At 40.9% G+C, this 26,211-nt stretch overlaps 2 protein-coding genes across 2 annotated transcripts; one reads left to right on the top strand and one right to left on the bottom strand.

Moving 5' to 3' along the window:
- The first annotated feature begins 719 nt into the window (after positions 1-719).
- Positions 720-9,037, top strand: znf142 (zinc finger protein 142). The gene is made up of 7 exons (XM_071540474.1): positions 720-935; positions 1,336-1,566; positions 1,884-2,708; positions 2,877-3,054; positions 3,251-6,254; positions 6,624-6,729; positions 7,353-9,037. The coding sequence occupies exons 1-7, from the start codon at positions 812-814 to the stop codon at positions 7,868-7,870; spliced, it is 4,986 nt and encodes a 1,661-aa protein (XP_071396575.1). The 5' UTR covers positions 720-811; the 3' UTR covers positions 7,871-9,037.
- plcd4b (phospholipase C, delta 4b) lies at positions 9,032-26,117 on the bottom strand. The gene is made up of 16 exons (XM_071540475.1): positions 26,023-26,117; positions 23,666-23,719; positions 21,612-21,770; positions 20,986-21,214; positions 20,293-20,422; positions 19,453-19,672; positions 18,387-18,588; positions 17,312-17,456; positions 15,879-16,031; positions 14,303-14,473; positions 13,315-13,471; positions 12,721-12,837; positions 11,483-11,661; positions 10,726-10,858; positions 10,439-10,588; positions 9,032-10,186 (listed from the first exon to the last, which is right to left on the bottom strand). The coding sequence occupies exons 2-16, from the start codon at positions 23,685-23,687 to the stop codon at positions 10,095-10,097; spliced, it is 2,259 nt and encodes a 752-aa protein (XP_071396576.1). The 5' UTR covers positions 23,688-23,719; positions 26,023-26,117; the 3' UTR covers positions 9,032-10,094.
- Between the last annotated feature and the right edge of the window lie 94 nt (positions 26,118-26,211).

Here is a 26,211-nt window from a genome sequence, read left to right as displayed (position 1 = left end):
CAAGAAGCTAATGGCGACGTTGTTCAAGTGATTCGATTTAGCTAACATTATCAAAAAGTAAGTGAAACCTAACCACTACCAATCCTTACTAATAAAAGAAACATTGAGAAGTGAAATTCAATAAGGTCAGATATTAAGAACTGGATGTGCCAGCCATACTAGTAAACTGACAAGGTCTTGATGTACTGTTTTTCAGATAGAAAGGATTGCGGAAGCCCAGGCAGTAGGTCGAGATTCTGTTTGTATCGTAACGTTAGAATGGTAATGTTGGATATTCATACAGTTTGAATAACATGGAGGCTGTGTAATTTATATGTGTGCATACAACACGTTATTACATATTGTGGCAACAAAACTGGGCACAAATTACAAATGTCTGTCATCGTGCCCTTTTAAATTTGTCACATTATAACCCAAATTATGCTTTAATATTTTTTCCACAGATACAATGGAGACAGTTGAGCCCCATCTCTGTGAGAAATGTGGAGAAAGCCTCTCAGATAGTGGCATGTTTGACTCTCACTCTTGTTCCAAGAGGTTGACAGCATCCACCGGTAAAGGACAGGTGGTGAATTACAAGTGTTCCTTATGCAGTGAGGTATTTTCCAAGCCGGGTGCACTGAAACACCACTTCCGAACCCACGGTGGGCAGCATGCACCCAAAGGTCCCTTCCCCTGCACTGAGCAAGGCTGCCAGTTCAGCAGCACAAATCGACAGGAATACCAAGCCCACTTGACATCCACACACAGTCTCACCCTTATTCCTTGTTCCTTCCGGTCCTGCAAACTGTCATTCTGCACACAAGGCGAGATGGAGAGCCATTGGCGGAACCATATGCCCTTTAGCTGCCTTCATTGCCAGTTTGTTACCCATAATGCAAAACAACTGAGTGACCACTCTTTGGAGCACAACACTCCTCCTACTGACCCTCAAGGTAAGTTCACCCAGCCCTGGAACGAGATTGTGCTATTTGACACAAACTTAAAATTGAAAACCCCTCTTTCCCTCCATTATACAGTGTATATTGTCAACAAAAGTCACACAAGTATGATGTTTCAGAAGAATTGAGACTTCCATCGAGCAACATTTAGTGAAAAAATAGAAGGCTTATGGGAGAGAGAGTGGAGAGGGCCAGCAAAAGTATTTGGTTTCCTTACTAATGGAGATTACAATGGGAAAACCAGGACCTTTGTCATCTTTCATAAGGGCAAATCATTTTCATTTATCATAATATTTTATTTGGGAGGTTGTACTGACCAGTTGTGATTATTGAACGGTTTTCCAATAAAAGAGAAACAGATTTTCCATTAAAAGTTTTACAAATTTATCCTTAGGGAATGAGATGGTGCCCACAACAACATGCACTGATGAAAGCAACCCGCCTCTGGTCTCTGGTAGGCCAAAAAGAAAACAGAAACCCAATCCAGCTTACATGTCATTATCACAAGAAGGGAATGAGGAAGAGCCTGAAAGGCAAGGGCACAAGACGAAAAGAGCAAAAAAGGTGGTGGAAAAAGACAAATCCTCAGCAGATACAAATGACACTGACACACCGCCCTCCAAAGGTATGTATATCTATCTTCATGGTAGTTAATGGGATCAGAGTGTCACATTTATTTATTTGCATAGCCTATATAAAATGATAAAGCACAGGCACAGAGAAATGACAAAAACACTGGGTATTCAGGTGATATTAAAAAGTCCAAGTGGTCAAAAGGGATTACATTTTGTAAAAAAAAAAAAAAATTGTAACAAAGACAAAATATAGGTTTTTGTTTTCTTAAATATTTTTAAATCAGCAAGGTAGTATAACAGTTTGCATAAGCTTTGCCACTTTGTAACTTTGTTAAAATTAGTTTCATATGTTCTTCTTGTACTATAGATTACCTGGCAGAGGGTGCAGAGCACATCTATCGTACCCACACCTGCCCCAAGTGTCGGCGCTGTTTCAAGATGCGCTCCCACCTGCAGGAGCACCTCCACTTGCATTTTCCTGACCCCAGCCTCCAGTGTTCCACCTGCAAGCGTTACTTCACCAGCAAGAGCAAGCTACGCATACATAAGCTCCGTGAGGCGGGTGAAAAAGTCCATCGCTGCCACTTGTGCGAGTATTCGGCGGTGGAGCGGAATGCAATCAGCCGCCACCTTGCCAGCATGCATGCTGATGAGGCAGGGGGTGACATAGACTCTAATATCTATCCTTGCCCCACCTGCGGTCTAAGCTTTCGCCAGAGCAGGTCCCTCAAGGCTCACATGAAGACGCACAACATCCTGCTGGATCGCAAGTCAGTGGCTTGTTTTCAAGAAGGTTGCTCCTTCCAGAGTTTCCTGCGCAAGGCACTACTTAGACACACTACCAAAGTGCATGGGGTCAAGGCGGTAGAATGTCGTCATCACGCCTGCGGCGCCATTTTCCGAAGTGAGAAGGACATGGAGGATCATCATCGGACACACCTCGCCTACCACTGCTCGCAGTGTGATTTCTCTTGCTCCAACAAGACCGTCTTCCTCCAGCACCAGCGACAAGGCCACCCAGGGAATGAGGAGCTTTGCTGCGACTTCTGCTCCTTTGTCACGTTTAACCCTGTGGAGTTTGAGCAGCACATTGGACATTTGCACGCCAATGAGAAGATCCATCGCTGTTCACAGTGCAGCTACGTGACCTCGCATAAGCGTGGCTTGAAACGGCACATGTTGATGCACAGTGGTGAGGATAGAATTGTTTTTCAATGTTTTATTGGTTTATTAATGTTTAATTGGTGCTTTTCATCTGAAGCACCTTACAGTCATGAGTACATTTGTGCTATGGATTGTTTCTGTGGAAACTACTAATTCTGGCATTATATCACCCCATTTCTTTTTTTTTTCTTAAAAGGTGAGAAGCCCCACAAGTGTAGCCTCTGTGACTTCAGGTGCCGAGATGAGTCCTACCTCTCTAAACACATGCTTACTCACTCAGACGACAAGAACTTTATGTGCGCTGAATGTGGATATGTCACTAAATGGAAGCACTATCTGAATGTGCATATGCGGAAACATGCTGGGGACCTCAGGTAGATGTTATTTATGGAACCCTTCATTATGTTTTTACTTCTGTATTTATGCCGGGGGAATTTGGGGGACAAACAGATCTATCAAATCAATTATTTCTTTGGACTTTATTGTACCTGTACCACTGTTCCAAAATTTGGGAGCAGTAGTCTTTATACACTATTGTTCTCATGACCAACTTCCTGTCTCCTCCTCTAGGTATCAGTGTGATCAGTGCTCCTATCGTTGTCACCGCATGGACCAGCTAAACAGCCACAAACTACGACATCAGGCCAAATCACTCATGTGTGAGATCTGTGCTTATGCCTGCAAGCGCAAATATGAGCTTCGCAATCACATGTTGGCCAAACACTCTGGACAGGGGAAACAGCCAACTGTCTATCAGTGCAAATACTGCACATATACTACCTGCTACCGCCAAGCCCTTCAAAACCATGAGAACTGCAAACATACCAAGCTAAAAGAGTTCCGTTGTGCCCTCTGCTTCTATTCCTCTTTCAGTAGCATCAGCCTCTTTCTGCACAAGAGGAAAGCTCATGGGTACGTGCCTGGGGACAAAGCATGGTTAGAGAACTACGCTGCAAAGGAGAAGGAGAGGAACTCAATTGAATTCATGCAAGATTTCTACAAGAAGCCCTCAACAGCTCATGAGCAATCTGAACAATCCACCGAAGGGGCTCCACCATCTCCAGCTGCTGAGACCCAGAGAGAACAATCTGATCTTACTGACTCAACAGACCAAAACACCAACAAGGAAACTGTAGCTGGTTTGCAAACCTTGGATTCAGCAAACATGTGTGATGTTGTTCCTCAAGAGGTTGCTGACAAAAGTATTTCAGATAGTGCTCCATCTGTGAACAGTCCTGAGGAGTACTGTACTCTTGTTTTGACTACACTATCAACTACTGAGTATGAAACCCGTTCTATGCAAAATGAGGAAAATACTACAAACCTAACTTCCAGGTTAGCCACTTTAAATTGTAAAGGGTCTGTCACACCACAAGAAAAGACAGACATCTCTGCATCTTTAAGTTCATCAGAGGAAGATGGTGTAGCTTTGGCAGATGGAGATTGTGAACAAAGTGACTTGGATGACAACTACGATCCTCTGAATAATACAAGTCAACCAGTTGAGTCTGCAGAGAATCAGATTCAAGCATCTGAGGTGGAGGATGCTGGTGGAATCATCAGTTCCTCTTATCCATCTGGGCAAAATCAGCTGGTAGACTCTGAGATCCGTCTGAAGGCTATGAAGAAGCACGACAGGGACCAAGCAGAAGCTATGGTTTTGGAAGGACGAGTGCAAATGCTCGTGGTGCCGAGTGAAGATGTTTATCGCTGTGACAAGTGCTCTTATGTAACTCGTAAGGAGACTGCTCTGAGATCCCACTGCCAGTCTCTGTGCCATGGTAGGCTGAAGGGGCACAAGTGCCAAGCCTGTGGGGCACAGTTCAAACAGAGGCGAGGCCTTGATAGCCACCTTGTGAAGAAGTGCCCTGCGCTTCAGCGAAAAACCAGGACATTTGTAGGCATATCAACTACATGTGTGGCTCCAGAAGATAACTATGTTCATGGTCAGGAGGGATCCAAACACCTTGATAGAGGAACAAATGCAGATCAAACGGAGCTTCCACCTTTAGATAATATGATTACCAAAGATTCAGAAGAGCAGGAATTACATCAACAAAGAGAGAGTGCATGTATATCTCATTTAACAGTGAATGGCTTTGTTGATAAAGCAGCTAGCTCCAGTGAATCAAGAAGTCAGAAAAGCAGAATTCAGATAAATAAGCAATTGAAAGTTAAGCTGGTGAAAAAACAAACATTTTCTAGTGACAAACACAAAACTGGTTCATTGACGAATGAGACCCCTTACACTAAAAAAGAAGGGAAATTCATATGCAAGCTATGCAATTTTTCATCAGTCAAACTTGCAACAGTTGATCGCCATTACTCAACCTGCAGTAAAACCTTTAGGAAAAAAGAGAATCAAATCCTTTTAAAACTGGATGATGAAGACAGTAATGAGTCATTCGGAGGAGGGGAGGACTTGGTGGAGGAGGACAATGGAAGTCCAGTGAAAGTTTCCATGAAAGGTCAAATTTTCTCTTGTCCCAGCTGTGCGTTCAAGTGCAGTCAGAAAAGGGCATTAGACAGCCATAAAAAGCGAGGCTGCCTCAAGCCGGATGAAATCCAGTGCCAAATGTGTTCATTTGTAGCTAAATCTCAGATTTCACTGACCAATCATGTTTTGCTTGTCCATGAGAAAAACAAGTCTGGTATTGCCAAACCTAAACGTTTGCATTGTGAGCACTGTACTTTCACCTGTAAGCAAGAACGGTGCATGGTCCAACATGTTGCACTCAAACACAAAGGTGCAAGACCCCATTGTTGCCGTTACTGCCCCTTTAGCACCACAAGGCGCTATCGCTTGGAAGAACATGAGTCTCTCCACACTGGCATTGGTCGTCACAGCTGCAACAAGTGCAACAAGACCTTTGGGACTATGACCAAACTGCGTCAGCACAAGACGCGCATCCATGACAAACAGCCAACCCACTTCTGCTCACTCTGTGACTTCAGCGGCTACACGCTTGACGATGTAAGGCGGCACAATCACAGATGCCACACGGGGGAGTTAGAGCATGCTTGCACTCATTGTGAGGCTCGCTTCAGTTCAGACGTTGCACTAAGGAACCACTGTAAACGTGTGCACCAGCTCCAGGTCTGTTTCTCCTGCCTGCAATGTGACTATACCTGTAGCAGTGAGGCCACACTTAAGACCCACCAGCAGAGCAAGCACCCTCAGCTAAAGTGTGCCACCTGCCAGGAGTCTTTTGAGACAAAGGAAAGCCTTGAGGTACATCAGAGAACTCACTTGGCACATCAGTGCCAGCTGTGCCCCTTTGCTACCAAAACAAGGCAGGTATTGGCTCACCACCTCTTGAATGCACATGAGGAGGGATCCCCAGAGGACAAGCCTCTTAAGTGCAGCAGCTGTCAGTTTTCCTGTCGGCATCAGCTTGTGTTGGAGCAGCACCTCCGTTCGCATGGGGGCAAACGTCTTTACAAGTGCACAGACTGCAAGTATTCGACCCGGAACAAGCAGAAGATCACATGGCACATTCGCATACACACTGGGGAGAAGCCTTACAGCTGTGAGCAGTGCAGTTACACCTGCACTGATCCCTCCAGGTTGAAGGTGAGCTCTTAACCTTTTTGGGTGAGTTTATAGTTGTAGCCATAGAACATTTTCCCCTTGCTACTCCCTTGAGAGTATTTGACTGACAGGTAGGAAATCTTGGTGTTCAGACACAGCCAGACAGCCATTTCAGTTTAGTTCCACCACATTAAATGTTACATGAGTAGGAAGGTGAAGGGGAACCTCAAGCCGTATTAGCCATGCAAGAGAAGGTTTCCCCATTGATGTCACATCCGAGGACTTGGAACGCAATTAATAATCACAAGGCTCTAATGTGATATTGACTTTCCCTCCAAAAAGCAAGGGAAAATTATAAATTATACAATTGTGCTTTAGTTTACTATATTTTCACCTTGCACTTTGCTGTAGTTTCACATGAGAGTTCACCTAGAGGAGAAGAAGTACCTGTGTCCAGAGTGCGGCTACAAATGCAAGTGGGCGACCCAGCTGAAGTACCACATGACCAAGCACACAGGTATCAACAGCTTGATTATTGTAATACTTTGTGAATAGGTAACCTAAAGATTAGAAAAGCAGACGTGTAAACTGAAGACTTTTGCTTGGTTAGAAAAATCTGCAAGGAAAATTAACGACAGTCTCTCTTCCCTTAATTACTACTAACTACTATCTTGTTGCCCTTGAGCAAGACATTTAACTTTCCGCTGCTACACTCAATAGCCAACAGTAGAAGAGTGCTTGGCATCTCCTAGGTGTGAATGTGAGGCAGGGCACTTCGGTAAAAGATTATTCATGCTCAGCAAAACCTTCCTAGATAAATAACAGACAATATTTATTCAGAATTTATCCTAGATATACCATAAAAATATGGCATATCCTTCACTTTGATCTGGTGTTAAAATGCAAAAAGCTGTACACATGGTACAAAGCATATCGATGATTTCAGTTGATTCTTCAGTTTATTTGCCTGCCAGGTGCTTTTCTGATATTCTCTGAAAAAGGTCTATGTAATGATCATCTAAATTTGCTTTAGTTTAGTATAATGCTAAACATGAATGGCTTGTTAATGAATCTTTAATCCAATTGAAGCAAAAAGAAAAACCCTGAATAAATAATATTCCCCTTATCCACCTTCTGCAGGGGAGAAGCCGTACGCCTGTGATGAGTGTGACTACCGCACCAACAGAGCGGACGCCCTGCGTGCCCACCGGGACACACAGCACTGCGACGTGCGCTCTTACGTCTGTGAGAAATGCGGCAAGGCCTTCAAGACTAGGTTCATACTGAAGACCCACCAGCGGCAACACAGTGATGATCGGCCATACACGTGTGGCTTGTGCCACAAGGCCTTCCGGTGGCCGGCGGGTCTCAGACATCACTACCTCTCTCACACCAAGCAGCAACCTTTCTGTTGTCGACACTGCTCCTACAGAGCCAAACAGAAGTTCCAGGTGGTTAAGCATTTGCAGAGACACCACCCGGAAATGTCGGTAGAGCAGGGGGTGGTGAAGGACTCTGAAGCAGTCAGCCTCACCCTGAAGGAGGCCTTGCAAGGGACACTGGATGAGAGGGCAGCGGAGGCAGACAAGGAGGAGCAGGAAGGAGTGCAGAGACACGTAGCAGCCTCGGAGGTACAGGGAGTAGAAGACGAGGTATGACAAACAAGGGCAGAGAATGAGAGAAAACACTAAGGGGCCCAACAGAGACCTGATCTGATCAGTTCAGATTGTAGTATCACTGTTGAAAGGAAATTAAAGCAATATTCCACTTAGTTTTAACATGGGGGTTATTCAGCTCTTTACTGCCATGAAAACCAGAATATAAACTACTCACCAAGTTCGGCTGCAGCGGGACGAGTTTGTCGCGTTCAGATTTTTACTTCCCATTCATTTGAATGAGGCCATGAAAATTTACATTTAACACGTTGGTGAACATATTCAACAGCAGATCCCGATACTGTGATTTTCAATTGACTGTGTGTCCAACGTTTTAGAACATAATTTCGCCAAATAGCATATATATTGATAGAAGAGAACATAGCGGAGGGATACCTTTTAGGAGAGGTAGTTCCTGTTTGGGAGACAGGATCTACTTTTATTTTTAAATACTAATTTTAGTGTAAACCAAGAATAGAAATGGTTGGTTTATACCATGGTTTTTATGGCTGTCAAGTGCCAAATAACGCTCATGTTAAAACTAAGTGGAACGTTGCTTTAAAGACAGTTTATATTTCAACATGTTTCACTGTTTGATTCGGATTGCCAATATTTTAATTGTTAATAGTGAGTGCATAAAACTACCAGGAAAAAAATCTGTGATTCTGAAATTGTATAGATTATCTTACTCAAGAATAGTCTTAGGACATTTTGCATTTGAGAAACAGGACTGCATCTTGGATCTGCAAACAGGGATGTGAATCACATTCAGTCCTGTTCCTATCATAACTTGGAATAATGGTCCATATTGCAAACACTATAAAAAAAAACCATTTATTTAAAACTCATGTTATGACATGCTCTCACTGCTTGTATCATGATTCCTGTAAATAATTTTTTTGAAGAATAATAATTTCTTCAGTTAAAAAAAAAATAGCCACTAGTGGGGAAAAGGAATCCAATTTCAGATTGGGCTGTTATGAGTCCAATAAGTCATATTTAAGTGAAACTATGAGACATGAATTATGTTTGCTACCAAAAACGGTCTTGCCATCAATGTGAACATTGTAATATGAGAGACAATACAAAAAAAAATCTGTATGTATATAATGTGTGAGAGAATGTGGAGTGTAAGGTATGGATTTTTTTATGTTTTCTGAAAAAAATAAAAGTGACAAAATAATGAATGAATGAGAGAAATCTATTGCTCAACCATTCATAAAATTTGTTTATTGTGTCTATTTACAGGTCTATATGTACACACATTTACAGTATACACAGAACATACCTCATCAAATATGCAGATTGTAATAGAATTAAATTACTCATGCAGTTACTTTGCAGTTTACATTAAGCAACATGGTGCAGAACTTTGAGCACTGTAATGGTTTAGAAAACTGATTTTTGGCAATTTCTGCATAGCGTATCATTTTGCATCTTAAAACTGTGGACCATAAACAACATGTAGTTCAGTACACCAGGAATTGTTCAGTGCACTGTCATTAGGTAAAAAGTGATCTTACTGTACTGTGTCAGATGAACATTTGAAGGCAAACAAGAAGAGGTTCTAGACATGCGGTGATCCCTTGTGTTCCCTCATTGCTAGCAAATAACTTTTTAAAAAAGCTTTTAAGTATGTAGTACAAGTATATGGGTACAGAAGTATACCCATAAAAGACTGAATGTTAAATTGTAAGATTTGTCATGAGAGCAATTGCAAGTACAGGCAGACGTTTCACTCTAAAATTTGAATTAACAGCTCAAATGAATAAGACTATTTAGACTTTGTAATCCACTCTGTCGTTTTGACAGTCTCTGCCTCTTTTTAGCTCTTGTTGATTTCGTAAATTAGCCTTCAAAGTCATGTATCAACACTACTTTATCACTACCAATACTGATTCCAAGTACTGATTCAATCATTTATTTTACTGAGCAATACTTATTTATACCAGTTTGGGGTCACTGGACAAAACTGACTGACATAAAATCTGTTTTTCTCCAATAGAAAAATCAACATCCTTGTATGTGTTAAAATTGCTGAAAATGTTTTCTTCCAATGGGGAAATTCTCTGATACTATTTTAGCCTAATATTGTCCCAGTATCAGATACCGGTATTGGTGCATGCCCTTCTCAACCCTCAGCAACTTCATGCATAGGCATGAATTCATTTTTTCTGATTGAGAATTTGTGACCAACTCCTGCTTCATATCCTCAGCTTTGATTTCTTCATGTGAGTTCTGAGATGCTGATGTTGACAAACAGGGAAGAGGGAGGAATAGCCGTTCCATCTTTAGAAAGGAGATGTATATGACGATAACCTGGGAGGAGGAAAAGGGGGAAGGAAACAAACTTGCATTAGAATAAGCTTTCAAACACAGTGGCAGTGACTGAATCCTACAAAGTGTCCTGGTTCTGGCATGTGAGATTCCTGGATGGGTGTTTGCACTTAACATATGATGATTTTATGTATTAAACAAAGCCATTCAGAGTGAGATGAGTAAATTTTTAGCATGGAAGGCCCCAGTAAGGCTTTTACACTTTTGGCTTACATCAGTCTCAGCTTTGCGTACCTGCTTGGATGCATGTAAATGGAAGGGTGAACTGTCCAATGAAGTCGTTCCTAGATGCCTTGTCGTAGTCCTCCACCACAAAACGAACCAGGGCCAGATCAGGGGTGTGGATGACGAAATTTAGCGTGTCGTTCCACACTGGGTTAAAACCTGCAGGCAGAGGGCAGCAGAGAGCTGATTATGACCATTTTCTTTTAGTTTATTTCAGAATTTCATAGTTTTTGGACACTTTCTCTGCTTTTACCCATTACTGCTTGTGTTTTTTAAACTTCAAACAATTCTCTTACCATTGTTGTGGATGTAACTGGTCTCTCCCTTGGCCTGGTCCTGTGGCACTCCATAGACCTCCACTCTGACCAGGGGGTCTACGATAGAGCCCTCTTTCTGGTTCACCTTAGGAAGCTGCTGCCCACTGATCACCTGATACACAAACACACACACACACACACATTTATATACAAATATGCATGTTGGATATCCAAACCACTGACATAAACTTAAGTATACCAGTACATATGACAAACACACTGATCTCTCTCTCTCTCTCCCTCTCTGTGTGTGTGTGTGTGTGTGTGTGATTTATCTTTATACAGGAAAGGCTTGCTAAATAGTTAATGTTTGCTTGCACTGTTTTAATCCTATTCTTATTTCTCCCTGTGTTCCTTTTACCATTTGTATTTTGGTCAGCCTCCTTACATTTTATTGCTGATTTTTATGTATTTTTTATATATATATATATATATATATATATATATATTTGTTGCGCTTACTGGTGCTGCTCTAATTAACCGGTATTGTATCACCTGAATTTTGTATGCTCTTTTATTTTTTTTTATTTATATTGCTTGTTTTTATCATTTGAAGCACTTTGTGACTTCTCATCTGAAAAGTGCTATATAAATAAAGTTTTACTTACTAATTTTCAGCAACACCCTGCTTCAAGCATACAGTTACACACATTCATGGGTGGGATGGTGGCTACCCCATACAACTACTGTCCAACTAACTGTGTGTATATGTGAATTCTTTCATTTAGTTTTGGACCTGGATGGATAAGCGCAGCGGTCTGTAGGCCTGGCGCTCCTCTGGTTTCTCTGGATCGAACTCTGTGTTGCTGTCCCTCATGAAGTCTGGTTTGAGGACGAAGCCGCAGCGTCCGTTCTGCCTGAACAGCCCGTCATTCAGATCCATTTCCAGACCAGCTGTCTGGAAGTTCAGAGCCACTTGGAGAGGAAGGGAGAGGGGAGACAATTAGTTGCAACCATTATATTTTATTGTGGCTGTATGATATGATTTCTTGAATGTCTTGGGATGTGCATATCCATTCTTCTACTGGTGCTGGACAAGACAAGTTAACTGCTAACTTGACAAGCTAACCCTAACCCTAACCCAATAATTTTAAAGTAGATCAGCACACAGAATTCTGCTCCACCAAAAGTTTATTATACAAACAACGTTTCAACCTGGATTGGTCAAATGGTCAAAATGGTCCAATCCAGGTCATACATATACATACATTCACTGTTGTCATCTGAAAACCTTGTAACTCCAGTCTTGACGTTAGTCTCCAGGCTGATTTTCATATTTTAACTTCAATTGAAAGATTACATGGTCGTCTATGGGTTGAAAAAATACTATGACCCTTATGAAATCTGAAAACAAGTCCTTTTTTCTCAGTTGACATTTCGGAGACACATGATTTTCAGCCGACAGCAACAACATATAGGATGCTGCTACTCTTCCATATTTGGCCATGCCAAATATCTTTTTTTAATAATGCTTACAATCATTTGCAACCTTGTTAAACTTGCATCTTTAATGTCATGGTTTAAATCAGGTAGCCATTATTGTAGTTATTGATACGGTGATGTGATTTTGCCATGCAATTGCTATACTCCAGAGATGGTTGAATTGATAGCGGTGACAGTATTTATTTTGCTGCACAAATTGTTTCACAGGTTCCTTAGGATCAAGTTTTCCTCATTTCACACAGGGCATAAGCAAAAATGCTCCATATTACTAACATCTTTAATCATTATAATTCTTCAGCAGCATCAATGTATGTCTGGATTTGTTACTGCCCACAACCAGAGTTTACTCCCTGCAAATGATGTATGTTCTCAGCCCCATTTAGGTCCAACACAAATCAACCTGAAGGTTTGCTGTGTGAGTAGCTGTGGAAATATGCATCAGCACACCTTGGTACTCAGACTGTGATTGCAGATACCAATGATCTTAGTGAAAAGGATTTGTAAACCAGCAGAGCAGAGCCTCTTCCTCACCTATCTGGCAGCCTGTGCTCCACAGCTCCTGGGGGTTGTAGTTGGAGGAGTCGGTCCTGAGCCCACTGGGGTAGATCCTGCTCAGCTGCCTCGTGTTGTATTGCACAAAGTCCGTCCCTGAGGAGGAGTCACACAGAGGTTTGAGTTGAACACATCCAGCGTATTCTTATAGGAGGGATAAGGAGAGACCGACCTGTTTCTCCCTCTATAGCTTACAGAAGACTACTTTAGATCTCAGTACAGGAATAGATTGACAAATTATCAGAATTTGATTAAAGATATCATCATTAAACAGATTAAAGTATTATCATAATTTTATTTTAGGGATATTTCACCCGTTTAAGATGTAATGGTTCGCTAACCTTAAAAAAAAAAAAGGTGGATGAACACTAGTGATATGATGGAAGGATGTGTTAGCTTATGGAGTTGCTGTAGCTGAGATCTACTGTCAAATCCCTTTAAAGTCTCTCTCCAGGCGTTTATGGACTTGAGTATCCACTGACTCATTTTTAGATTTGTTTGCTGAACCAACTGCATGAACATACAGTATTTTAAAGATCTTTCAAATGCATTGTCGCTTTGATTTGACTTCACCTGCATCCTTAGCAAGCTTCTTGGCCTTGGACTCAGAGAAAGAGGACATCTCATAGCATTTGGAGTGCAGGCGAGCATGCTCAAAACCATGGAAGTGGACGCTCTTGCAGTAAACCACCAAGTCTGACAGCTCCTGGGACAGTTTTGACTTGGATTTCTGAGAAGCAGAGAACAAAATGCCAATGAAAATAGATGTAATGAGGATGATTTTTGCCCAACAAACGAATCCAATTCCTGTCAGCTACCGATCCAAATCACGTCTAGGGAGAGCAGTGGCCTAATGGTTAGAAAAAGCAGTTAATGGAATAGAAGTTGTGGGCAGGATGGGTGGAGAACAACACTCTCCCTTCCCTCAACAACACCGATTAACCCACAACTGCTCCAGTGGAGCTGCTCAGTGCCCAACAGGGAAAGACTGTGGCTGTACTGGATATTTCCCAGGGTGGAAACTTCCACTCTAAGTCACTGCTGTAAAAATAACATGTTCTTAGTAAACTTGCCTGGTTAAATAAGGAATACAAAGTTGCATAACATCAAAAAGAGCATAAATTGCTATTTCCATAGAGCACCATGGAAACATTTATGATGATAAACCCTAAGAAGGAGCACAGTTTTTCTTTCTCTCTTCACTATCTTTCGTCTTTCTCTCACATTTGTCTTCACTATCTTCTTTCAAGTCTCTCTGTTTCCTCCTTCTTTTCACTTTCTCCTGTCTTTAACTCCTGTCTCGCCTCACTATCTTTTATGTCTCTACTCAGCTTCCTGTCTCTCTTTACTATCACTCTCCGTTTACTCCTGTCTTGCTTTACTATCGTTTTTCTCTCGCCTGTTTTCCATCTCTCCTCATTATCCACTATGAGGAAAACAATAATTACCGAAGCAGCATGGAGTGAACAACCAAACAAATGAATAAAATCACTCCTGGCTTAATTAAGGCAGGAAAGTAATATATTACCATAACACACAAAGTCACCAAGTATTTCTCTACCTTCTCAGTGGGGTTCAGGCTCTCAGCAGGTAGGTTTTCTGCAGACGGGCTCTCAGCATCACCGTTGGCCATCTCTTCCTCATCGCTAATCTCATCTGTCAGGGTTTCATCAAGACTTTCCTCTAGACCGGCAATCTTCTTGGCTTTCAGCAAAATCTTCCCCTTCAGTTCCTATAATGAACACCCATGAACAGGCACAGACAGGTGAGAGCAGCAAGAGCAAGAGCTCTTACCTTTTCACGGTATGTGTAAGTGATAATTTCCGTATTTTCCTGAAAATATAAATAATGTGATGAATATGAAGCATGAAACTTGAGAACATAAACCTTCTACTGTAAGTGAATACAGTCTGCCAAATTACATGAAGAAATCCATATTGGAGCATGAAGTGCATGAAGATGTAAGTCTCCTGGTTTGACAAAATGACCAGTCCCACGATGCAAAGTATCCAAATGTCAATAGCAGACATTGACAGTTTGAAGACACTGCAAGAGGGTTGCATTATGGGATGGACCAGTAGGACAAAATGACTCCAAACTATGATTTCACCAACTTTAAGTACTTGTTCTCTTCAGTACACAAACTATTCATGAAGACGGTCCATCATCCTCCTGCCAAGTAAGCACTTTGCTGTCTCATGTTCATAGTCAAATGCAGCAATATACTGCTTTTAACTTGACAAAATCCTCCATGGATTTCCTCACAGCATTTATCTGCCATTAATTCACGTTAGCATTGATTGCCCTAAGTGCTCTGACTGGAAAAGAGCTTAAAAATTATACTATCGCTTTTAGCATCAGTGGACAGGTGGACATCAACGGACAGACCATTAATTTTTTAAAAAGCCTTTGAATTGTTAATGCTAAAGTTTCTGAGATTAAATGGGCGTGGGACTACCTGAAATTATTTCATATGTACAGGTTCATCATTCACTCAAGGCAGGACTGTTTATTGAAACTTCATATTAGATATTATTAGCATTAATAGAAGGGACCTGTCAGTTATCACAGCACCTGAAATAGATTGATATATTACTAAATATAGTAATAAACTATAATATTGATGAACTTTATTTTGATAGCACTTATCAAAACATTTACACATTATTTTACAGCCAACAACTCAATAATAGATAAAAGGCAATAAGATAAACTATAAAAAAAAAAAAACACCAGATATGAATTTAAATAAATAAGTTCACAGATGAATAAAACAGGTGAAAATAATAAAATATCATCTGTCATGTGAAAGCCTTGTATCTCCAAAACGTCAGCTTTTAGGAACAGAAAAACAGCTTCGTTTTTAGCCTGACTACCATTCAGTTTTCAGTTTATCCAGTGGGGTTTTAAGACTTTCATAACCCAGAGGTTTGTAGAATTTTCTCAACCCAAAGAGAAACATGCAATCTTGATAAAATGAAAACCAACTATATTGGAGTTACAAGATATTCACATGACAACAGTGACATTCAAATGTAATATACAAGCTTATCTGTGAAAATGTGTTTCAAGAAGTGCACATTCAAGAGAATTAGAGGAAATCCTAAAATCCCACAGTAACTGAAGAGGGGTCTGACCTGTGGAGAAGGGAGCTGTTGAGGCACCTGCCCATCCAGCAGGGTGCTCAGCAGTGTGTCACCCAGGATCTGGCTGAGGTGCTGGGCCATGACCGTCTGCTGCTCCACACTGCAGTGATTCTCCAGGGAGAGGATGACTGGGAAGTCTGATGCCTAACAAACAGGAAGGAGGCCGAGACTGAATGCTCTGATAAAGAAAAAATGGCTACACTGAGGAATGTCACAGTTTATCTGTTTACCCTGTCAGCTTCAGCAAAAGCAGTGGCTAATCTTGCTGGGATCCACATAAAACCAAGATAATACACACACAGCTGGAAGAACACAACAAAGAAACAAAATAACAGCTACATAAGACAAAAAGCCAACCATTCATTCCTCTCTTTTGGTAACCAGTGTAAATTTCAAAAAAATCAGTAACACTTTATAAAAAGGTTGTAACATGAGTTAATGCATTAATTGATGGTGAACAAATGCTTAACTTAGGCATGAATAAATTAAACTGAATAAATTAAAACTGAGACAGATCAATCATAAATAGGTCATGAACACTTTGAACATTTTAATTACAGCATTTACAAATGCATTTGTTAATTACTTCGTTAACGTGAAGAAACATATTCATGCCTTAGTTAAGCATTTGTTAATTAATAATTAATGCATTAACTCATGTTAATACAACCTTATTATAAAGTGTTACCAAACCATCTGAGCCAAAGCGTATTTCAAATATCATTCAGTTACGGGGATTTGTAGACAGTAACTCGTCTTCGCTGCCATACAGACTTAAATGGTAGGTGCCTTTAACGGTACCTTGTGGTATTTAAGTAACATTAGTGGAATTAGGTCATTTAAAGACCCCATGAAATGGCATCTTTACTTCCTTGATCTGATGCATTTCCTGTTGAAACAGGATGTTGGGGCGGGACATAATGCAGTGAGGAATCATTCAAAAGTCTAAACCAATGGAATATGAGTCAGGGAGAGAAAGGCAGTTTTATTTGATGGGTGGGGTGCGGAGGGACGGGACTGATCAAAAATCTGATGTTTTTATTGGTTAGAATTTTTTTTAATTTTTGGAAATATTTATGTCTACTGGTGCAGCATGAGGTCACCATGAAAGATACTCTGCTTTCCAGGAAGTAAAAGTAATGGGAGTTCATTTCATGGATACTTTAACTGTGTCGCAGTGCTTCAGTGCATAGAACTGAACACGCACCGTGGGTCTGTACAGGATCTGTGCTTGTTTATTTAGACTGTCAGTAGGATAAGAGTAACAGAGAGATTCCAGGGGGAGGGAAATTTACCAACTGAACCATCTGGGCTCTACTCTTTTCTCCTAGTTGACACACAGACTCTGAGTGTGTGTCTAACTGGAAATAGAGCTCTCAAGACTTGGTGCTTTAAGGCAGAGAGTCGTGTGTGCCTCTTCCCACCTTGAAGGCGTATTCCCCGAGTGTCGCGACGACGTCTTTAAAGAGGATCTTGGAAGTCCAGGTGTGGCCGTGATACACAACGGGCTCGCCGTCACTGCCGTCCCAGCAGTCCACCTCTACACAACGACAACCTCTCTTCAGGGCCCTGCGCGTGCACACACACACACACACACACACACACACACACAGACACACACAGACACACAAATGCAAGCAATAATCACTCAGGGGAACGCATATAGGGATGGTGTGTGTTTTGACAAAGCAAAAATGTAAATGTTGGTTCTCTATCAGTTACAACTGTACAGATCAGTTCCTAGCATGGGACACACACACACACACACACCCTGAAAAACTGCCCATAAAACGAGACATCAGAAGAACTCTTTTTGTCTGTCTCACCCCTGGTAAAATTGTATATGTACGTAAATAATTCTCAGCATTTGTTTTAACCTGCTTATTGGAGAGATGGGTGGGGGTTAGTACATCAGGGTTAGGGTTAGAAATCGAACGAAAACTGTTCATCCCTGATAAGTATAAGCCAATTTAGACTTTCAAATACATTCCTGGGATTGTCTTATCTTTCTGGCACTATGTATTGTCCTATGTGGGAAAAAAAAAAACGAATCTAGTATTCCAGGCAGGTTAAAACCACTTCTCCCCTAAGGCTCTTAATGTCGGTCTATCATTACAAACACACATTTCACAGCCAAGATTTTAATTTCTAGTCCAGGTCCTCCAAGGTTTCCAAAGATACCAAATATGTCATGCTGAATTACAGAGTCATGTGTATAAAATGGTGCACAAACATTGAGATTTTTTTTCCATTTGTTGCAATGGTGCAGCCATAATAAAATGGCATCTTGGGTTTGAATATTTCACTCAAAATAACCGTGCTGTAGCTTCAATGAGGTGTTGGAACAAGCAGATACAGAATATGTTTGTGACATTGTGACATTGTGAGTTTGGAAAAAATTTCTTTTCTAACTTTGAAGCTACTTAAGAGGGAATTTAAGGGGAAACTCAGGGTGCAAGAGGTTAAAACAAATGCTAAGAACAGTTTGCTAAGACTTACTGGATGTATGCCTCCAGGCTGCTCTGCCCGCGGAGCTGGTCCTCCAGCAGGTATGTGTTGTGTGAGGAGGAGATGAAGTAGTGGCTGAGCGGCTGGCTCATGTCCTGGTGCAGATCTCGATGCTCAGGTTTAAAGATGTTTCCCTCCTGTGAGCACAGGTACATCTGGAAGCCATCTAGAGACATGGCGCCTTGCTTCATGGCTGCACAGATGATATAATACAGATGGAGTGAGCACAAGACATTTGGGTATATTCACACAGGCGTTCAAATAGAGTTTGACTGATGCATGAGAAATAAGCTTTTTGAGGATTCAAAACCAGCCATAACTCAAAATATACAGTAGACCTGTTTTACTTCAGTTTTCACAAACATTATCAATATAAGCAAATGTTTTACAGCATCAAAAAAAACGTAGCTATCATTGGCCGTCTATCCTTGTATCAAATGCTCCGTCAATCTATTTGAAAGTGAAAATTTGTTCTTAAATCCACTGAATCAAAACATCGTATTGGAAGTATATTATTTGATGGTTAATGCATAACACTTATAACTTTATTTGTAACTTTATCTGTGCACTTTTTTTCATGGTAAGAAAATGTTCCTATAATGTAGTACTATAATAATATATATAATTCTTCCAAATACATCATACTCAACTTTCCAGCTACAATAAAAAACATCAGGGATGAAGTGGAGGGTAAACCTACCTACCCTCACCCACCTTAATATCTGTGAAATACAGTTACAAACTATTTCAAGCAAATATAAATCTTCATGATCTAAATTTATAGTTATATATAAGATGCAAGATGTGTGAGATATGTGTAAATCACAGAAATAGTGTATTTTCAAGGCAATGGAACACAAATGAACACTTCAAATTTCTGAAAAAAAAATCAGAAAATACAGAAAATTCACAGCTTGCACACCTTTTTATTTAACATCACATGACCGGTGTGTTAATGTAGTTTATGGTAATTGCGGACTGCAGGCATCAGCTCTAGGTCCAGCCTAGACTTGGCTGATGGAGGTAAGTCATGGAGATATAAATGGAGATTCGTTACCTGTTTCAGATGGTTCATAGCGGTCGATCAGCTCCTGGGCATGCTGTCCCTCCTGCTGCTCCTGACGCAGGAAGTTCTCCAGCTCCTCCACGGTTAACTTCTCTCCGTCTGCAGAATAGTCCTGGAACACCTTCCACACTTCGTCCCTCTGAGTCAGCATCTTATAGAAGTGGACAAACTCCTCGATTTCCAAAGAGTCGCTCTCTGACTTGTCTGCCATCTGTGGACCAAAAACGAGGAGCTTTGCATTTAGTGCATTGTTTGATAAAAATGAAATAGATTCTAAAGAAAAATGCCATGTTTTGGGTAATTTATTTTATTGTATCTATATTTAACAACATCTGTAAGCCAATTTTCATTGCATGACTTTGCTGTTAATGTCATTTGTCTTAACACATGCTTTGTCTGGGTTTGGAAATTGTGGAAAAATTATGATTTGGATTTAGATTTGGATTTTAGATTAGCAAAAACCCAACTTTTACATCTGTTTGTGAATTCTTTTTTTTCACATAAGGGATTGAATGACCAAAATAAACTATAATAAACTATATAAGAAACCAGGAATCAGGCTGCCTAATAGTTAGTGGGTCGGTCCCGTGGCCAGACAGTCATAGGTTCAATCCCTGCAACAGCTAATGTGTTTATCTACAGCCATGTGTCCTGTCAAAGAGACGTGAAGTAAACCAGTGAACCCCTACTCACTCACTCTTGAAGGTCACTTGATATAAGCATATGCTAAATGCCTAAAATGTCAGCATAAGAAAAGCAGGAAGCAAACTGGGAGACATTCCACATGTCTCCCAGTCCTTGCAGCTGTAGTCTAAGATGTGAAAAGCTTACCGTGAAGAGATGGAAAGCATGCTCCTCATTCATGTCCACGTTCATCATCTTCAGCAGCTTCCGCACCTCTTTGAAGTTCATCCTCCCATCCTTGTTTTTGTCAGCTTTCTGAAACCAGTCCCAGACCCACCTGAGAGCTGGCTGAGGGAAACTCAGGCTCAGACGTGTCGTTTAATAAGAAAGTTAATATCCTCACTATCAGCCGCAATATGTTCCTTAATAATTGAAGAGTTCCATTCCACAAGGGTTTGGAAAATTATGATTGTATGAAAATAAAACATTGTACTGAGTATTAATGAAGATTTTAGCTATCTTGAGACCAAATTTACAGACAATTTAGAGAATATAATCACATTACTGAGCAAAGAACTTCCAATACCATGTTAGTCTAATCTCGTAAATGGATATGAAGCATTTAGTAAGGAAAGACTTCAATTATATTTGCTTTATTATGCTTCATAATTAATACTTTCATTATGCCTAATTGTGATCATAAGTTATTCTTGCTTGAATCTGAAAAGTTATCCCACAATTCTCTTAAAAACCTTTCTATTCAGTACTATTATGATACCGTGGAAATGCAGAAAACTAACAAGAGTATGACTTTACACCCATTTTTGTTTTTCTCTATAATTCGCTATCAGAGAATACTAATACTGTTTAACTGTTACTGCTAAATAAGTGTAAGGATACTGGTCCAGCCTCTCCTTCTCATCCATGGTCTCAGCCTTGTGAATGAGCTTGCGGACGCCCCTCATCCAGGCCTGCGCCTCCTCTGGGGACTCGGCCACCAGGTCCAGGTTGCCTTGGCGACCGTGAAACACCAGGGTGAAGCAGAGATCGGCGGGAAACTCCTCCGAGATGCTCAGCAGGACCTCCGACTGGTGGCCCTCACGCACCGCCTCTACCTCACTCACTGAGACTGAGGAGTAATTGTCAATATGTTACAGATCTGTTTGAATCATACAATGTAATCTATTTCTATGGAGATGAATCTTATGACTGAGGAGATTACACGAAACAAAGGTTAATATGTCAGTACAATTTTAATCTTTATTCATTCAGCAGAGGTTTACTGAGCACATGCACGCGCACACACACACACACACACACACACATACACACACACACACACAAGCATTAGAATAGGGAGGAGGGAACCACAAATTTGAGAAACTAATTTAAGATTTAAGATTTGATAAATCCCATACGCTTTGAAATAAATTCAGGTACAGGCTCCCCCACCTCTGATATTCTAGTTTAACCCCTACACACACAAACACACACACACACACACACACACACTTAGCTGTACTCACAAGTGGAGTGGCCCATCCCCGCCCATCTGGACTTGTACCAGATAGTCAGGCCGTCTTCCAGGAGGCGGAAATGCCGTTGCTTCTTCCACGAACGTGACTTGACTTTCCTCAGAGTCGAACCTGCCATCATCACCTTGAGGTCCGGGTCGTCTTGAAGACCTGAGCAGAGGGGAAAGGTCAAGGGAAAAGGTCAAAGGTCATAATAATGTCATGCTTTATTGATCAAATGGAACGCAGGTACTCTGGGTGAAGGGTTATGGCTAGAAGGTATCCGCATTTTAAAAAGCATAGAGGCACTCTGATTAGGTGAAAAAAAAGAAAAAGCCTTTATTGACTACATAGATGAACAAAGATTAAAAATTAAAAAGGTAAAGTAAAGTAAGCCTCTATCTTCGGATCTTAGATCTTTGGATGAATCTTGTTATTTTTGTTTGTACTGTTTATTGCCTGTTCCGAAGAGCACCTGTCATACAGTCTATGGTCAAATATAGCCTACATGTTTGACCATTGGACAAATGTAGGAATTGTATTTTTCTAACTACATTTACTCCTGTTAACTGTAATTGAGTAGCTTTTTTTTATGTAGGTTACTTGTATTTTTTGAGTAGCCTATTTTTAAAGTCAGTATTTTTTTTTGCTGAATTATTGCAGGCTACTTCTACATTTGTTCAATTTGTTCAGTTATTTTTCTCTTTCTTGCTCCATGCCCCCACCCCCCTCTTTCTTGTTTTAACTCAGCACTTCCGTCTATTACTCAATACCATAAAACAAATTCAAAGATGTTCTAATAATGGCTTTATTGCTACAATGTCATATCTCCACTCTGTCCCCACCAATCCCTGTTTACCCCAGTGTATTTCACTCCCACTGTTTTCTTGTCGCTGTGTCTAACATACTTTTTTATTTTGACTCCAACATGTACTCTTATAGCACATTGTGTAACTTAATACCACTTTAAACAATTGCAATTCTGTGGTACTGCCAGGGAAAATAACATCCTGGAACATAAGAGGAATCAACTCTCTTGCCAAAAGAACAAAGATATTAAATCACCTAAGCAAACTCGGATCCAACATTTGTTTCACATAAGAAACTCACCTTACAGAGGCGAATCTTGGAAGCCGACAGCCAAATGAATTAGTCAGTCCTACCAGTCTGTATACAACTCAATATATCATAGTTAACAGGACCATAGGAAAAGACAGTCTAACTCTTGCAATATCTATAGCCCCAACACAGATTCCCCCTCATTTATCCACACACTTTTCTCAGATCTATCAAACTCCCCTAATTCACATATCATCCTTGGTGGTGATTTCAACATAGTGTTGGATCCATTTATAGACCGCTCACATTAACCTCCACTCATAAGCCCCACCATTCTCCATCCCTACTTAAACAGTACATGTCAGATTATGGCATGATAGATATCTGGAGACTGATAAACCCCAGCAATAAAGAATATTCATATTAGGCACCCTACCATAAATCCTACTCCCGTATAGACTACTTCCTCACTAATAATTCTATTACACACAAAATAACTGACCCTGTCATCCATAGCATTATCATTTCAGACCATGCCCCCATTATCATAAACCACATAAACCACATCCTCCCCCTAGTAGCTCTCTACTCAAAGATGCTTTCAAAATATGTAAACAGATGTTTGTATTCATTGTTATTATGTATTTAAATGTAAAAATGTGGTAGGGGAGTTTCCATAGCTGTAGTCTGCCAAGGAATCATGGGTAATTTGATTTCTGACGGCTAATTGAAGTCTGGAATGTAAAATGCTCAAACTGAATTAAACCACTCATTTCATTTAAAACCATTTATCCGTCTCTGTACATCCCATATATACTGTATACTCTTTGGCTGTGAGGAATTGACCTGAAAATTATTGAGCAACGTCAGTGTTTTTCCCCTTCAAAGGTGTTTCTGAGTGATCCAACAAACATTTTAATTCAAAAGTATCTATCTTATTAACTGTACTTTGTCAGTAACTTTTTTATGTCTGTTTTTTTTTTTGTGTGTGAATATGATTTACTCACGTGAACTTTGATGAGAATCCATCGCTATCCTTGACACATGCCAATGGGAATTTGCTGCAAAAAAAAGGAACCAGACATCGAAATGAATTGTTGCCAGGATGCTTTTCACTGAAATCCAGAAAAATTAATTCTTGCAAAAGGCATTCTGTCTATTCAACCAGCGCATAATCTACATTAATCCATATAGTAATCACAGCATAATATTAATCTTCAATCATCCAGAGACGGTTTTCTGAGCACACGCGTTCTTTATCAGCAATGTCCTGGTTCAAATTTGTACAGTGACACAAATTCACATCCAGGAGCTTTCCAGTACAACCACAGTTCTCTGTTGTTGGCCACTGAGCAGGTGGAGTGAGGTTCAGTGCCTTGCTAAAGGGTGTCATTCTCCTGTGCCTCACAAAATTATCATGATTATTGGGCAGCAGGGTGGTATAGGGAGTTGGGAGTGTGTGTGACCTTTAACTGGAACACTTGGGTTCAAGACCTACCTGTGGAAGCTGGGAAATCGACTAGACAATTTCCACAGGCGATCAATAAACAGAGGTTTAGGGTTAACCCTAACCCTAACCCTACACCGTCAGTTCAAAAAACATCAGCAGACTTATCTGCCATTGTTACTGCTCTAGCTGCTACGGTATATCCAAGACATACAGTCAACATTTAAGTATTGATCTGCCCACTCCATCATTCCTGGGCCATTCATTAACTAGAGCATGGCAGTTACTGCAGTTTGTGGGCAGCTGACTGGAGACTCAGCAGTTTTCTCTTCTGAGTTTCAAGCTGAAACACTTGGAACAGACAGAAAGCTGATGGAATTTCAAAGGAGTTCACATGTTACTGCTTACATGCTTACGTACATGCCATCACAGTGGAATGTTTAAAGAGATTATAATTTCTTATTCTGTCATTAAATTCGGCAAAGACATGTCACTGAAAAAAATCAGCTGGTTTTTTTTGCATATGCCATTCGGTGGATGCTTCTATCCAATGCACTTTACACTACCATATGTACGTTTTTAGGATGTGTGACCAACATGGGAGCCCATTGAGCTATGCAGGACCATGGCCTTTTGGGATAAATTGAATTGTCTCAATGAAAATACATCTTAAGTAGCAAAGCTCAAATGGAGCAAGATAACCGCAGTGCAGCCATGGTCATAATCAGTGGCCAACTGCCGTTATCTCAGTTATTCACTGGTAAATGTGGAACAAACACTTCCTGTATGTGAGACTTTCCCAAAGTCTGTATCCCAGTATTCCTGTCTGACAGCTAGCCTTTCCTTACATTGTCTCTTGAAACAACATGATCTAATCTTCTGACCAACGAGCTTTGAGGGGGTTCAGTTCTCCATGTTTCACAACCCCCCTCCCAGCCTCCTCGGTCAGTTTATGAGAGGATTACTAAGAGTTCCCGCTGCAATACAGGGAATGCTTTCATATTTATTTCACAATTTGTTCTAACACCACTGCTGTGAAGGAGAAGGACTGACCATGAAACCAGTGCTTATTTTCCTCGGCTCCTCCCTCCATAAAACTATGTTATTTTAAGAAAGACTTGCGTGCTTTTAGGTTTAGTTTCTCCACTGAAGAGCCACGTCAAAGGCATTTTTCTTTCCCGTGCAGTTGGATAGACAATTAGGTTTTTTTTCCTGATTCTGCAGTTCACAGCAAAGTTAAACACACCCTCCTTCATACTTTAGGTCAGAAGTTGCAGACTGAGCAGCGAGTGGATCGCATTATGTTGTTTTATTTTTGGGACTGTGATGAAGTGTTTTGGACAGACACTCTCTTCAGGCACAATGAGTCACACAAGGCCACATCTTCAGGGTGTTTACTGACCGCACACACACACACACACACACACACACACACACACACACACACACACACACACACTTACACCCATGACTCATGGGCAAATCTCACAGGATGGAAAAAAAAAATCTGGAATATTCAGCTATGAAGAGCAACAGCTTCATGCTTGTATGCCTTTAGTTCACAACTCCAGCATCCATCCATTTCATCCACCATAGGAATATTAAATTTCCCCTGTGTGGTGGGATTTGTGCCCTCCTGGTTTTTACCCCAGACTATTTCTTTGCCGCACACAGTGATGTAAAGAAATGAAGAAGTGAACAGGCACTACCAGTCCAGCAAAATCCACATATAACGCTGAAGAGGGAGTTTTGTGCACAGCAAATTGGAACCAGAGGCAGAAATATGAGACATTAAAGCAGCAACCATCACTTCAGTAAAGGCAGAGTGCCACTGGGGTATTGCTAAAGACAGCAAAGAATGACTCAGACTGACTAGACTTTGAATATCGTGAATATTTTTAAAAGATTGATACTTACCCAAACTACAGCTTTCCCCAGGGATCTTGCTCTGGCTTGGCTGAGGGAAGAAACGTTGCAGATTTCCAGAGGTGGGTGCACTCTAGGAGGGAGCTCTCCCAAGGAGGGCCTCAGATATTTGGGGGGGGGGGGGTAGCACCCTGGACGGCCGGCCTGAAAGAAGGTCTGGTCCGGAGAGATGTGTACGTC

This window comes from Centroberyx affinis, unplaced genomic scaffold (genome assembly GCF_046629955.1).
Source record: "Centroberyx affinis isolate AG114_WGS23_722 - 3 ecotype Tasmania unplaced genomic scaffold, CSIRO-AGI_Caff_v1 ptg003645l_1, whole genome shotgun sequence".
Taxonomy (NCBI): domain Eukaryota; kingdom Metazoa; phylum Chordata; class Actinopteri; order Beryciformes; family Berycidae; genus Centroberyx; species Centroberyx affinis.
This window is presented reverse-complemented; position numbering and strand designations above follow the sequence as displayed.

Coding starts and splice junctions, on each gene's coding strand:
- znf142 (XM_071540474.1), top strand. CDS start 812: ATGGAGAGCCATTGGCGGAACCATATGCCCTTTAGCTGCCTTCATTGC. Junction 1,567..1,883: donor TGACACACCGCCCTCCAAAG/GTATGTATATCT, acceptor CTTGTACTATAG/ATTACCTGGCAGAGGGTGCA. Junction 6,255..6,623: donor CTGATCCCTCCAGGTTGAAG/GTGAGCTCTTAA, acceptor ACTTTGCTGTAG/TTTCACATGAGAGTTCACCT.
- plcd4b (XM_071540475.1), bottom strand. CDS start 23,687: ATGGATTCTCATCAAAGTTCAC. Junction 16,032..17,311: donor TCGGGGAATACGCCTTCAAG/GTGGGAAGAGGC, acceptor CCTGTTTGTTAG/GCATCAGACTTCCCAGTCAT. Junction 11,662..12,720: donor GAGCACAGGCTGCCAGATAG/GTGAGGAAGAGG, acceptor TTCCTCTCCAAG/TGGCTCTGAACTTCCAGACA.